Source organism: Arachis hypogaea, chromosome 19, assembly GCF_003086295.3.
Source record: "Arachis hypogaea cultivar Tifrunner chromosome 19, arahy.Tifrunner.gnm2.J5K5, whole genome shotgun sequence".
NCBI classification, from domain to species: Eukaryota; Viridiplantae; Streptophyta; class Magnoliopsida; order Fabales; family Fabaceae; genus Arachis; species Arachis hypogaea.
Window position 1 is genome coordinate 140,510,763 of NC_092054.1, and position 15,828 is coordinate 140,526,590.

Here is a 15,828-nt window from a genome sequence, read left to right on the forward strand (position 1 = left end):
TTTATTTAAATTATACCACAAAAAAATATTTTATTCTATGCAAAATAATTTAAAAAATGGCTTAAAAGATGTTAGAAGTACTATAAAAATTTATAATGTCCTAATGACTGAGGACATTAAAGAAATACTCCACATAGTCACTAATAATTTAGAAATTAAAGAAAAAATATTTTTATCATATATTTACCTAAATCACTAGAATATTACAAACTTTTATAGTACTCATAACATCTTTTAAGCCATTTTTTAAAATTATTTTGTATAGAATAAAATATATTTTTAATTATTTTGTATGGAATAAAATATTTTCTTTCATTTCTAAATTATTATTGACTATGTAGAATATTTTATTTAAAATTTGAGTACATACATGTATTTACCTAAGTTATTATAACATTACAAATTTTTATAGTACTCCTAACATTTTTTAAGCCATTTTTTAAAAATTATTTTGCATAGGATAAAATATTTTTTGTAGTATAATTTAAAAAAAATTATTAAAAAAATTTATTAAAAATATTCATGAGCTATTAAAAATGGACAGAAAAGTATTGTATGGAATTCGAATTGATAACTCATTAATATTTTAAAGAAGTCTCGTAATTAAATATTTTGTTAGCTTTTTTTTAACGTATGAAATAAAATATATATTTTTTAATTTTTAAATTATTAATTTTTTAATAATTTTTTAATAAATTATTAATTTTTTAACAGTATAATTCGAATTATACCATGAATTACTCTGTGTGTAATTCGAACTAAGCTGGTTTCGAATTAGTGTGTACGTGTGTTTGTGTGTAATTCGAACCAAGTTGGTTCGAACTACATATAAATATGCATTGATAGATTCATGAAGCAATTTTTATTTTAACTTATTCACGTAAATTATTTTTTTCTTTGGCTTATTTCTGTTTTTTATCCTTTTCTTTATGATATATATAAATAATATATTTGAGGTTAGCTAAGATAATAAGTATGTTATGTTGAAATTAAAAGGTTATAGATGCAACTGTTTCAGTTAATAAAATATTTTTTTATAAATTATATATGATAAAAGTATTTTATAAAAAGAAAAAATTTATGTATCAACTCTTTAATTTTCCATAATAATATAGTAGATCCTAGTGTTTCAATAAGTACCTTTTAAATTTTAAATATTATAATTTATATTTTAATTATTTAATGTTTACCGAAATTAGTAGGACGAGTTGATTTGTATAAGAGAATTAAATATTAAGTTATTGAGAGTAAGCCGGTGAGTGATTAAAAAGTGTCGAGGAAATTACACTAGTTTGTATCCATGTGGGTTTTTGAGTTAAATATTGAAAAAGATAATAACAATAGAAGAAAAAAATTCATATTTTGTAATAAAAAATGTTATTTACACATTAAAATTAGTCACTAAAATTAATTATTAATATATTTGTGTATAAATATATGTAATTTAATTTATTTTTAAGAAAAAATCTAGAGGTCAACAATTTTATTAAAATTTAGTCGATATTTAATCAGTAAAAAAAATAAATAATTCTATACCATTAAATATAATCTCACACTATTAAAAATATTAATAATAATTAATTAATAGTTACAAATCACAAAATTTACTAGTCTTTTAACACTCCTATATTTTTAATATATATTTATATTTCAAGATGTATTTTATCCTGATAATTGACTGTGGTGATTGATTTTAGAGAAAGTATGGGAAGCCAATAGAATATTTATACAATACATATAATGAAGGTTTAGAGAGTATTAGAGATATAAATATTAGTGTTACTTTTTCCATGAGCGTAGACTTCTGGAATGAATAGTATCATGACATGATACCATAACTCTAAATTTAAAGGTCAAGAATTATAATTTATTGTACATATTGTATAAATAAGTCATTAGCTACCTAACAAAACTCTTGATTTTAATATACAAATTTGTTAATTAAAAAAGTCCAGAAGAGTTTAGCATGCAATATGCATGGTGATTAAGGTGGGCCCCTTCCCGTCATCCAACCACTATATAAAGAGACAAAGAGGTGAGCAAAAAATTGCATCCTCAAACAGAAACACAAAGTAGTATTATCACTCATCATCAATCATAACGCACGTAACGACCATAAACCGCCATGGCAATTCTTGCACTTGTTGTTGCCTTGATAGCCATCCACACACACAGCGTGAACTCAAAAGAAGAGGTCACTTTCAACTTCGAAAAATTCGATAAACCTACCCCCGGTGATTATTGCAGTCTCCTCACCTTCGAAGGTGATGCCACCGTAATCGATAACGAAATACAACTGACCAAGTTGGAAAAAAACAGGGTAGGCAGAGTCTCATATTCCCACCCTATACGCCTCTACGACAGCAAAACCGGAGAGGTCGCAAAAATCACCACCAAATTCAAGTTCTTCAACAAAGAACCTGATTACAGCAAGCCTCCAGCTGAGGGCATGACCTTCTTCATTGCTCCCTACAAATCAGTCCTCCCTTCTAATTCCTACGGCGCACACTTCGGACTCCAAACCGGTCCACCGGCCGGACCCGCCGACCAACCCCCGGCGTCCCATGATAATTTTGTGGCCGTTGAGTTTGATACCCGCACCCAACGTAACTATGGGGATCCAGAAGGGAAGCACTTCGGAATTGATGTCAACCAGTAGCGGAGCTTGAACCAAAATTTTGGGGGGCCAGAAACTTAACATAAAAATTTAATAATAATATTTATATCAAAATAAAATTTATAAATATAATTATTCTTTAAGTTTGTTACTAATAAGATAATAAATAAATAATTCTACAGATAAAAAATATAAAATAGTTTATAACGGTACTCTTCGAGTTTTTAATGACTTAAAATCTTCAATAATTGAGTCAGAACTAAACTTTTCAGCAATTTCTTTCTCAATGTAAATAACCAAACTATCCGCAAGAAAGTCGTCCTCCATCTTGTTTCTTAACCTTGTCTTTATTATTTTCATTGCTGAAAATGATCGCTCTGTAGTAGCTGTAGATACTGGAAGAGTTAATATCAGACGAATCAATCTATCAATCAAGTAATACACTTTTGACTTTTTTGTTTCTGCTAAACATCTACACAGTTCATGAATAGTTGACAAATTCTTCATTTCTGGATGCTGACGAACATCAAGAATAAAATGCTGAAGCTGAAAAGGCAAATTAATCTTCTCTTGTTCAGTAAAGTCTTCGGGATAGTAGCTATCAACAAGAGTAGAAATCTTAGCAATGTCAAAATTTTTGTAAGCATCCTTAGGCATGAGAGTAGAGCTCAGACTTAGTAGATCCATTGCTTGATCATTGAATCTGCTATTTAACTCTTGTAATTGCTTATCAATTGTGACTAAAAATATCTCCACTCTAAAATAATGCTCAACTGTAATATGATCTTTTTGGTGACGCGAGCGTCCTTGCCTTGCAACATAAGAAGCAGTTAAATCAGGAATTAGAATATCATGTTGCTCACAAAATGATTTCACATTTTTTAATAATTCCTCCCATCTGTCATCTCTCATGCTTTGGATAAGTGTTTTTGTAGAATGAACTAGTTGCACAGCATTAACTATATCTTGAGACTGCTTTTGTAAAGCTTGACAAAGAATATCAGTTATTCCCATCATATCTTTCATCAAATGCAAGATCAATACAAACTCAAATGAGGTCAGGGTATTGTAAGCACTATCTGCATCACCACGCTGAGAATAAGTTGATCCATCAACAATAATCTTTTGTAAAACAGTCAACGTTGCACCATACATATTTATCAAACTGCAAACAGAAGAGAAATGAGAACTCCATCGAGTATCACCTGCTCGTTTCAAAGTACCAATTTGATTTGCCCCTTTACCAGTTTCAAGTTCATCAATCTCTAATAAATGGATAATTTCATCTGTCTTGGCAGCATGTAACTCATCATGTCGCTTACTAGAAGAACAAATGATATTGACGATGAAAGTCAATTTTGAAAAAAACTGATGCACAGGAATAACTTCTCTTGATGCAGCAACTAATGCAAGTTGTAATCGGTGAGCAAAACAGTGGATATAGTAAGCATAAGGACAATCTTTTAAGAATAATGCTTGTAACCCATTCCATTCTCCTCTCATGTTGCTAGCGCCATCATATCCTTGACCACGAATATTAGAGACATCAAGACCATGTCGAGAAAGAATGCCGCACAATTCTTGTTTTAGAGTTAATGATGTAGTATCTTTGACATGTACAAGATCAAGAAAACGCTCTTGAATAAAACCATGTATATCAACAAATCTCAAAACAAGTGCCATTTGTTCTCTTTTGGATTCATCACGAGCTTCATCTACTACAATGCAAAACTTGGAATCTCCAATTTCTTCACAAATATGCTTTCTCACCTTGTTTGAGAGTATATGCAAGATTTCTTTTTGAATTTGATGTGAAGTATATTTAGCATTATATGGAGCATTTTCTAACACAGTTCTTGCAACTTCATCATTGTAAGATGCTATGAGTTTTATCATTTCAAGAAAATTACCTCGATTTTTTGATTCTGGAGTCTCATCATGGCCTCTGAAAGCACAAGCTTGAAATGTAAGCCAACGAGTTGCATCAATGGAGGATTTTAGACGCAATCGATTCTTTTGAATTTCCTCAGAAGTATGATCCTCAATTACATTTTGGATGTGACTTGCCTGATTCAATAAATCTAGACATGCTCCAACTGCATTATTGTGTGGTGAGCAAGGATCTCCAATATGTTTAAGAAAAGCACAATTCTTTCCATCATTAACTTTTTTTCAATTTCTAAACCCTTTACTAATAAAAATATCTGACCCATTACGTCCACTAGGTTTTTTGCTAACCAAATAACAAAATAAACAATATGCAGCATCTTCAGAAGGTGAATACTCTAACCATGAAGGAAAAATACCAAACCAAGCATATTGAAATCGTCTTGGATGCTTCGTACCAGATAAAGGATAATTGTCAAGATGCTTTTGATATGGACCCCATTTAAGATAAGCTCGTCTAACCTCATCTCTCTGGTTTGGGTGATATTGCCAAATTTGAAGCCGTTTTCCAGGGTCTCGTTCCAAAGAATTAAGATCAAACTCATCAGATGCAACTCTTTGAACTTTTGGAGGTTGTATCTCACTTTCTTCGTGATTCATTATAGTAGAAGAACTATCTACAAGTGTTGATATTGTAGAAGTTATATGTTCCCCTTCTTGAATATTAGCCTTCCTCTTAAAAAATGCATCAATTCTTTGATTTTTCATCATTATTTTGTATAAAAATTTGAATATATATTCTGTAAAATATGTAAAAAAAAAAAGTTAGAAGGATAAATATTAAAATTTATAATATTTATTAAATTTTTTTATAAATTTATCAAAATACAATAATATCAATACTTATTAAATATTATAATATTTTTATCATATAAAAAATTAAATTAAATAAATAATAAAATATAAAATAATATTAAATTAAATAAATAAAAAATACCTAATTTTTTGAGAAGCAAAGCAAAGCAGTAGCGTGCGTGTTTCACTGTTTTGAGAAGAGAAGCAAAGTAGCGTGTTTCACTGTTTTGAGAAGAGAAGCCAAGGCATTAGCATAGCGTGTGTTTTGAGAAGCAAAGGTTATCTTTTGTGTTTTTATAGTTATTTTTTTATTTGATTTGATTATTAGATATCTTTTATTTTATTAGATGATCTTTTTTTATTTGATTTGATTATTAGATGATTTTTGTTATTCTTATTTTTTTTTGTTAGATAATTTTTTTGATTTGATTTGATTTTATCTTTTAATTTTAATGTGTTGTGAAGTTAACAAAATCCCACTCACTAAGCAAAGGTTATCTTTTGTGTTTTTATAGTTATTTTTTTATTTGATTTGATTATTAGATATCTTTTATTTTATTAGATGATCTTTTTTTATTTGATTTGATTATTAGATGATTTTTGTTATTCTTATTTTTTTTGTTAGATAATTTTTTTGATTTGATTTGATTTTATCTTTTAATTTTAATGTGTTGTGAAGTTAACAAAGGCCCACTCACTAAAAATTATTATACAATAAATGTATGAGATGGGAATTGAACTTGGATACTTCAAGTTATAATAAAGTATTTAAACCAATTGAACAATTTTTCATTTTTGATGAAGTACTATTAATTTTTTTATAAAAAGTTTGGGGGGGCCATGCCCCCCTTGTCTGAATGAAGCTCCGCCATTGATGTCAACTCCGTTATCTCAAAGCCAGATGGTACTACGCCGTGGACGTATTGGCAGAATGGAGGAACGGAATTCGTGACAATTACCTTCGATCCTTCCACTAAGGTTCTCAAGGTTTCTGCCGAGTACGACGGTGTTGACGATGACATCGAATTGTCGTCTTCGGTTGACTTGAAAGAAGTTCTGCCGGAGTGGGTCACGGTAGGGTTCTCCGCCTCCACCGGAGACGACTCGGAAATAATGAACATAAAATCTTGGTCATTCTCCTCAGTCTTGGAGAAGGTGACCGATAATAATGAAGCCCATATTGCAAGCGTCGTGTGATATCATATCCAAATGGAAAAGACTCGTATGCAAATGTTTTTTTGTAAAGATGATAACAGTTTTTCACTGTTAACTTCACACCAAGACAGCTATATATGCGAGTATTCTTCATCCAATATCCATCATATATATTGATAAATTAAATAAGGACAAGAGCTACTCTTAAACTCTGATCCTCTCTAGTCCATTATTGATGTTGTTATTGATCTATCGCATGTGTGTTTGTATTTTCCTTTTGTTATTCCACTAATATATGAATAAAGGCTTCTTTTTAATACATATATATATCATTGCGAATAACTTAATTTCATGCAGTGTGACTCTAAAAGAGTAGTTTTACTCGGACAATAAAATAAATTATATGTTAAATATCACATTAGCAAAATTAATTAATTTTTAAATTTACTGCTATTAAAGAATATTTAAACAAATAATTTAATTAGATAAACATATAGTCACCAAAAATTAGATAAACATATAAATTTTTTGAGTATATACTTAAATAGATTTTTAAAAAATTTTGTATTGGATATTTTGGTCTCCAAATTTTTTTTTATTACAATCACTACAAGAAAAGAGAGTTATTTTAACATCTTTTTTTGACAGTCATAGTTAAGTGTAAATATATATGACAAATATTACGAAAATTCTCTTTTTTTTTGATAAATATTTGACCGTAAAAAATTACTGTTCACTTTTGACGGTCTTTTAATTTGTTTTCAGCTTACTCCACTATTCTTCTTCTTTCCTTGACGACTCTGCTCCTTTTCTTCTCTTGGCTCCGTCAATTTTGGGAGTTCCTCTTCTTCCCTTGGCTTCGGCTCTCAATTGGAGATCACACTACTCATTCTTCATATTCAAAATCTCAGTTTATTCTTCAGTTTCAAGATCTCATCTCATTCTTCAGCTCCAAAATTAACTTCATTTTATTAGGTATTTCCTCTCTCAAAATTTTTTATTCTTTCATAAATCTAATTTAATTTTTGTTTTGATGCTTCAAATTTCAAAATTTTTTCATTCAAACTTTTTATTACTAATACGTATTAAGTTAAATTCATATTTTCAGATCTATTCCCTAATTTATATTTTCTGATTTGGCTTCTTATTGAGCTGTTCTATAATTTGTACTTTTTTTTGTTCGTCATATCTAATTGCTCTTGAATTTGTTCCTCATATCTGATTTGTGTAAATTGATCGGTAATTTTGGTAAAATTTTTGCTCATTCTCATTTGAATTTTTTTATTTTTTTATTCACAATAAAAAAATGCGAGAAAGATAAGTGTGAGTTGGTGCAATGCTATTGTTTGTTCTGTTTCAAAGTTCTATTCATTTTATGTTTTATCTAATTTGACTTCTAATCCTTTATTTTTTTTTCTTTCTAATTTTTGCACACCACGTGTTTGTTCTTTTTCCTAAACCACAGGTTCATATCAAATAGGAGTATCTAGCTTTACTTCGGGTAAGATGAAAGGGTTAATTTTTGTCGCCGCTTGCTCCGGGTTGAGAACTGTAACACCACCTGGGTAAGAGGCAAGGGTGAGGTGGTTCCCTTGCTCTAGGTACGCGGGTAAGATGCAAGGGTTGCGGCGATGTCCCACTTGCTCCGTGTTTGGTGTTCTGTCCAGGGTTAGCTACCAGGACATGTCGGGTTGGCTATATAACTGACAGATGAGACTCATCAGCCATATGGCAGGCATACATCATATGCATATTTGTGTTTTGTTTGATCGTGCATTAATTGGGCTTGCCTATGTGATCATTATGCTTACCTGCTATAATTGCTACCTGCTGTATCTGTATGCTACTTGTGTTTGCTTCATTAATTTATACTCATCAGAATCATAATCCAACTCATACAAATTCATTCATCCTTTATACACACATCATATACTACCATATATACAGTCCATCAATAATTCATTCAGTTCATTCCTATCTTAAGGCCTTCTACCCTAAGTTTTCACGTGACATTAAACATTAACTACAAGAAACCAAAACCATATCTTGGCCGATTCCTCCCTAAGCTCGGAACACCTCTGTTGAGTTTGAAAAACTTGAAATAGTAATTAGAAAATCATTAATTTGTTAATTGCTTTAAATTAGTTGTATGATGAATTTGGTTTAGTGTGCAGATGAAAAATAAAATTGTTTCATGGCTCAAGTGATAAAAGCCCAGTTTGATTACTAAACATGTTTCAGCCCAGTAGTAACTAATCTTAAGTGGCTGAATGAAATATTAAAATCCAAGAGTTAGACCAAGAATTTGCTAAGCCCAAGAAAACCCCACTGAAAGAGTTGAGGATTGATGGTTTAAAGGTTATAATAAACTCTCGTTGTAAGTATAGTTACTAAACCAAGCAATCAACCTTTCTTACAAACGTTTTGGTTGTCACAAGTAACAAACCCCTTTAAAAATTGTTAACCGAGTATTTAAACCTCGGGTCATCTTCTCAAGGAACTGCAAGGAAGTATGTTCTTATTATTGGCTATAAAGGTTGTAATCGGGGTTTAGAAGGTGAAAAGCAAGTGATTTAAATGACAGGTGAAGTAGATGGCAATTAAAGTAAATAAATACTCTAAAGTAAACTTCTGGCAAGATAAGAGAAATTGGAAGTCCAACTTAGTTATCTCCCTCAACAATAATGAAAGTTGAATCTAAATCCCACTTAGTTAACCTTTACTAAAGTAAAGGAAAGTCAAGGGACTAATTAGTTTGACCTTCGAATCCTATTTATTTCCTAAGAAAAAGTTAGGATTATTGAAGTTCAGTTCAATTAGCAAGATAACGATTATCAATTATACTTAGTTTAATAATGTTGAGTTACTAATTTCTTAACCAAGACCAAAAGGGAAAAAAGTAAAATTGTTGGAATAAAAATTTCCTTTAAATGGAAAGCAATGGTAACACAAATTAAGGAGAAAGCAATCAATAACTGAAATACCTCAAATAATCATTAATTCAAATCATAACATGGAAAAGGTTTCATAAGTCAAGTTGGCAATATTTATAAGTACGAATAAAAGCATTAAAGTAAATATTAAACCTGGATCGAGAGTCACTCTTACAAACTAAGAGAAGTCCTAAATCCTAATCCTAATCCTAAGAGAGAAAGGAGAGAACCTCTCTCAAACTAAATCTAAATCATGGAAAGTGAAAATTGGCGAGCCCTCCCTGAATGGATGCATTCCCCCACTTCATAACCTCTGGTCTATGCCTTCTGGACTTGGATTTGGGCCAAAAAGGGCTTCGGAATTCGCTATGAGCGTTTTCTGCAATTTCTGGTGCGTGGCCTCTGTCACGCGTCCGCGTGGGTCACGCGGTCGCGTCATTCGGAGCATTTCCTTGCCACGCGGTCGCGTCAGTCATGCGGCCGCGTCGCTGTTGATTCGCGCTTGGCACGCGATCGCTTCGTCCATGCGATCGCGTGGATGCCAGTTTCTTCAGAAGCTCCATTTTGTGCTTTCCTTCCATTTTTGTATGTTTTCTTTTCCATCCTTTAAGTCATTCTGCCTTAGAAAATCTGAAACTACTCAACACACTAATCACGGCATCGAATGGAAATAAAGGTAATTAAAATAATTAATATTAAAGCTTAGGAAACATATTTTTCACATACATCACATAATAAGGAAGGGAAAGTAAAACCATGCAATTAATATGAATAAGTGGTTGAAGGATTGAATAAATCACTCAAACTAAGCACAAAATAACTCATGAAATATGGGTTTATCAACCTCCCCACACTTAAACAATAGCATGTCCTCATGCTAAATCCAAGGTAAAGAATAAGGTAAGGTTAAAGTGGTGGAATGTTATGTAATGCAACCTATTCTAAATGCATCTACCTAAATGAGTCATGCAATTCCAATTTATCCACTCATATATAAAGCTTACATGTAGTCAAATTAATCCACATTCTCAAGGAGTCATATATATATATATATATATATATATATATATATATATATATATATATATATATATATATATATATATATATATATATATATATATATATAGCCAACCCTTAAATAATAAAGCATTTTAGCAAATGAGATGGGAAATATTGTACAAACTTGCAAAACAATTAGTAATTTAAGCACAGATATATGCTGATGAGCTATTGAACCCTCACTGGATTTTGTGTTTACCCTCTAGTCACTCAGTGTTTATTGGGTTTATTCACTCTATTTTTCTTTTTATTCTTACTTTCTATCACTTTGTTCTTCATCTAACCAATCAACAATTATAGAGTACAGTCATACCAAAAGTCATGAGGTCTTTAATTAAGGTTGTAATGGGGCCAAGGTGAAGGTAAGGATATATGTATAAGGCTAAGTGAGCTAATAAGTGAATCCTTAATTAGACTAAGATCTCACCTAACATACATATTTAGTAGAACAAAACTTTCTTTACCAATTTTCCCACATTATCCCACTTGTTGTTACATGCTCATGTTTTAATTTTATTTTTATCCTATGTGCATTACTTTTATTTTGCATTGGGAAATTTTTTTTGTATCCCCTTTTATTGAATGCTGAAAAAAATAACTTTTTTTTTATGCACATGGTAATTGAATCACTTTGATTTCTCATGAGCATGCTTCCCAAATTTTATTTTATTTCTTTTAACTTTTCTACCCTTTTGTTTCTATCATCCATGTTCCCAATAGGTTTCCCACATTTTAATCTATTTATAATTTTCTATCTTAAGCTAACCAAGGATTCAACTTGGGATTTTTTTTTTGTTTTTCTGCTTAAGGCTAGTAGTGTGGCTAAATAGAATAAAAGGAATTTTAAAGGCTCAAGGGGGCTAACAAGGGTGATGTGAAAGGTAGGTTATTTTGGGGTAAGTGAGCTAAAATCAAATGATGGCCTTAATCATTCTTTTGGCATGTATCTATATTCTATAATTGGACATATAGATTAAAGCAAAGTAAAGAACATCAGAATAAAAAGAAACGAAACACACAGGAATGAAATTATGGTTTGAATGCAACCATACAATTAAGCTCAATACTCACAGGCTGTGTGTTCTCTAACTCAAGCATCATATATTATTCATATATGTTATGCAGGTTTAGTTAAAAATTTCCATTATTCTCATAAAAAAATATTTAGGGTAGCCTTTAAAGTTTTAATGTTCCTCCTTGATGAAATATTGTCAACTTAACTATATGATGTAATGCTATATATACAAGGTTTATGGATTTAAATCTGTTATGTTCAATTTCCTAGCTTACTTCCTTTTTATATTTTTTTTTAATTTAAACTATGCTATCTTATGCTAAAAAGGGTAAACTATACTAATTAATTCACTAATAAGTCAGAATTGCAAACTAAACTAAATAACTAAAAATATGAACTAAAAATGCAAAATGCAAAAATAGAGTAAAAATACATAAAAGCAGCAATGTATAAGTACTCAGAAAAAAATACAGAAAAATATCCAAAATAAAAGAAAAAGAGATGTAGTGGTTCACCAAAATAAAAACGCCAGAGATGGCGACCTCCCCACACTTAAAGCATCGTCCCTGATGCTCAGTCAAGTCGGGTGTGAATGGGTGTCATCACTGGTAGAGATGGTAACTGGAGGCTCTGTGGTGGTGGTGGGCTGAGGGTCTGGCTGCTGTAGAGGTGGTGCTGACTGGATCGGGATCTCCGGATCTGCAGCCTCAATCTGATGTGTAACCTCCTGATGCGGGGCGGCCTGCTCTGTGGCTGCCTGCTGATGGGTCTCCTCCTAGAAATGAGTCTCCTCCTCGGGCTCATCCTCCTCCTCCTCTGATGGCTCAGATGGTGTGTCGGGCTCAGAGGGGATGTCACCACCCTGTCGGATCATCAGCTTCAGATGCGAATAGCGTCACTGGCTGCGACGCTCCAATCTCTCATACCGGCGCCGGTTACGGCGCTCCATCTGATCAAGCTATCGGAATAGGCGGTGCACGAGGCAGTATACGGGCTCAGAGGCAGGTAGAGGTGCAGTGGTAGCAGCAGGAGCAGCAGTGGCAGCTGTGGATAAAGAGGGTCCAGCAGATGATGAGGCTGTCTCATCTGTAGCAGTGAAGGGTGGTGGTCTGTAGCCCAAGGCTAGGAAGTTTCTGCTGTGAGGAATGATCTTCCTTAAGTCCGCCGCTGGTGGTCTCTCATCGGCATCCTCCCATGGCACGTCAACTTGACGGCCCAGCTGTGTAACCAGGTACGGAAAAGGGAGGGTGCCTCGGACGTGGACCCTGGCCATATAATGCCGGATAAAGCGTGGTAGATAAAGGTCCTTACCCTCCAGCACACACCATAGGAGGGTGATCATAGCAGCTGGGATCTCCGTCTTATGAGTACTCGGCATGACATAATTGCTCAAGATTTGGTGCCATAACCGAGCCTCATCATTTAAGTATGCCCCCTTGATCCCTCTAGGCATGGTGGTGTCCTGACCCATCTCCCAAGGAACAGTCGGGTCGAGAGCTATCCGTGCCTTTACAGCATCCCAATCAAACTGCATCAGGCGCATGTCCTCCTCAGCCTTTGAATAACCATCAGGCTGATCGGACTTGGCTGGGAGCTGGAGAATGTCCTCTATGGCCTCCTCAGTGACCAGAATTTGTTTTCCTCTCAGGTTTACGGCATCTAGGGTGGTGAGGTAGTAGTTGCAGTAGAATTCTCGGACCCAAGATGCATTGACCTCTGTCAGTGTTCTCTCCAGAAAGAACCAGCCCCTTTGCTTGATTTGCTCAGTGGTGTACTGCTGGAGTGCTTCTGGAATCTTTAGAGTTCTCTCCAGGTATAGATTCCTGGAGTTTGAAAAAGCCGGGTACTTCAGCTCACAGTACCAGTTTGCAAATTTTATTGGATCAGTTGCAGGGAGCAGCTGGTCAGCTTTTTCCTGCTGTGTAAAGTTCTTCTCCCGCCATGAGGAATCATGCATGAGGGCGATGATGGACTGGGAGGAATCTCCTCTCTTGCGCTTGCCAGTAGCCTTGCCTTTTCCTTTCCTCTGTGAGGCAAACATCCTGAAAAATGGGAAACCAGGAGATGGATAAAAATAGGGAAGCAAATAGGCAATTTAAACAAAGAAAACTCAAAGCGGCAAAGGAGAATTAGAATGAGGTAAATGAGTCAAGTAAATGTGCATTAAGAATTATTTAGTAGGTTAAAATTTGGAAAGGAAGAATTGACAATCCAAAATATATCAGAATTCAAGTTAAATAGAAAAATTGTCATTATGCCATGGTTAGAAAGTTAGAGGAAAGTAAAAAAAAATCAAAAAAGAGATTTTGAAAAGGTTAGTATGGTTAGAATTTGAAAAAGAAGTTATTAAATTAAAATTAGTGAGTCAGTAAAATGTGGGTTAAGGTAAGTGGCATAAAGAAAATATTCCATATAACAAGGATTCACAATTATGACTAAAAATAACTCAAAACCTAATAAGGAAAATAGGGTGATGTTGATTCACAGAGATATAAAGAAAGCAAGAATTGGAATTAGAATATCACAGATGCAGTTTATAAACCAGGGAATCAAAGAGGATAAAAAAGTCTGCCATAGCATTCATGAAGTGGTTTGGATGAGGCAGAGGACAACAGAGTTTAGATTGCCAAACCAAAACATAAATGAAAATAATTCACAAAAAATTTGGGCAGCATTCCGGCTAAAATTGGATTGTCCCGGAAAATAAACAGCAAACAAGGCAGTTCATATGAATTAAAAGCTTGCTGCAGTTATCTATAATTAATAGAAACATGAAAATTCAGAGTAACAAGCAGCAAATGCAGGAAATAACAGCATATGAACAAAGTCACAGGAACAGCAGAATTGCAGTGTTGATAAAACAGAAGCATGAACAGTGCAAGTAAACAGACCTAGATCCACTAACCACAGCCTAAGCTACCTAACAACCTAAAAATCCACTACAGCATGCATATCTATCTATCCTAATTATGAACAGAAACAGAAAAAATTGTAAAATAACTGCGAAGGATAGGAAGGCGGCGTTCATCGGAACCTGGTAGGCGTGAGGAGTTGAACGGGGTAAGAAAGCGGCTGGGTGGTGGCTGTGGCGGCGTCCGGCGCAGTGGAGGGGTACGGCGGCGCGGTGGCGGCTGAGGGGGCAGTGGCGAAGGGGGTAATGAGGATATGGTTTAGGGTAATTGATTGAGGAAGGGAGGGGGGTAGCTTGTGGGTGGCGGAGGGGGTGCGGCTGAGTTGGGGTGCGGCGGTGTGAGGTGGGCAGCGACGGAGGGCAGTGGCGGAGAAGGAGGGAGAAAGAGGAAGAAGGAGAAAGAAAGAAGGGGAGGGAGGAAGGGGGTCGGTGGCGGCGGCATCTGGGCGGCGGCGGCGACTGGGTGGTGGTCGGGGCGGCGGCAATAGTGGCTGGGTGGTGGTTGAGAGAAGAGGAGGAAGAGAGGGAGAAGAGGGTTGGGGGGCTGCACGACTGATAGGGTTTGTGTGGTTGGGGGGTTATATTTTCAAATCCACGCGATCGCGTGGGGGACGCGGTCGCGTGGTGGGGGTGAAAATGGGGGTGACGCGATCGCGTAGGTTGCGCGATCGCGTGAGAGGGGTAGGAGAGGGGATGACGCGATCGCGTGGGTCGCGCGATCACGTTGCTGGACATTGTGCTAAACGCACGACTCCAGCACCGTTTCAGCGCAACTCTCTGTCTCGTCCTAGGGTGTTGTACAATCCATGCGACGCGATCGCGTCGCTCACGCGGTCGCGTGGGATTGGTTTTGTGCAAGTGACGCGATCGCATGGGGCATGCGATCGCGTGGGCAAATTTGTGCAAAACGCACAAGGGCCGCACGATTCCAGCCTAACTCTCTGGACGTTGGATTTTTGACGCCGATCTCTAAGGCACGCGGCCGCGTGGATGACGCGGTCGCGTGGATAGTGTATTCGCAGTATGACGCGATCGCATGGGGTATGCGGTCGCGTCATGCATCCTTTTTTTTTTTTTTTAAATGCAGGATGCAATGCTTAATTTGAATGCTATGCATGATTCCAGGTTTAATAAAATAAAAATAAAATTCAAAAACAAACAAAACGAAGTAAAATTAAAATTGTAAAAGGAACGATCATACCATGGTGGGTTGTCTCCCACCTAGCACTTTTAGTTAAAGTCCTTAAGTTGGACATTGGAAGGGCTTCCTGTTATGGTGGCTTGTGTTTAAATTCATCCAGAAATTTCCACCAGTGCTTGGAATGCCAATAGCCTTCGGGGTCCCAAACTAGGCATGTAAAGCTTCTGAGCAGCTTCAACAAATTTTCAGGCT

At 34.9% G+C, this 15,828-nt stretch overlaps 3 protein-coding genes across 3 annotated transcripts; 2 read left to right on the forward strand and 1 right to left on the reverse strand.

Moving 5' to 3' along the window:
* Positions 1-2,125: 2,125 nt before the first annotated feature.
* On the forward strand, positions 2,126-2,659 carry LOC112778890 (galactose-binding lectin-like). Its single transcript, XM_025823164.1, has one exon. It carries the CDS (start codon positions 2,126-2,128, stop codon positions 2,657-2,659), a length of 534 nt encoding a protein of 177 aa, XP_025678949.1.
* A 159-nt stretch (positions 2,660-2,818) lies between these two features.
* Positions 2,819-4,513, reverse strand: LOC112776988 (uncharacterized). Its single transcript, XM_029295786.1, has one exon. It carries the CDS (start codon positions 4,511-4,513, stop codon positions 2,819-2,821), a length of 1,695 nt encoding a protein of 564 aa, XP_029151619.1.
* A 1,564-nt stretch (positions 4,514-6,077) lies between these two features.
* Positions 6,078-6,556, forward strand: LOC112778892 (leucoagglutinating phytohemagglutinin-like). The gene is made up of 2 exons (XM_025823165.1): positions 6,078-6,112; positions 6,223-6,556. The coding sequence occupies exons 1-2, from the start codon at positions 6,078-6,080 to the stop codon at positions 6,554-6,556; spliced, it is 369 nt and encodes a 122-aa protein (XP_025678950.1).
* Positions 6,557-15,828: the final 9,272 nt, after the last annotated feature.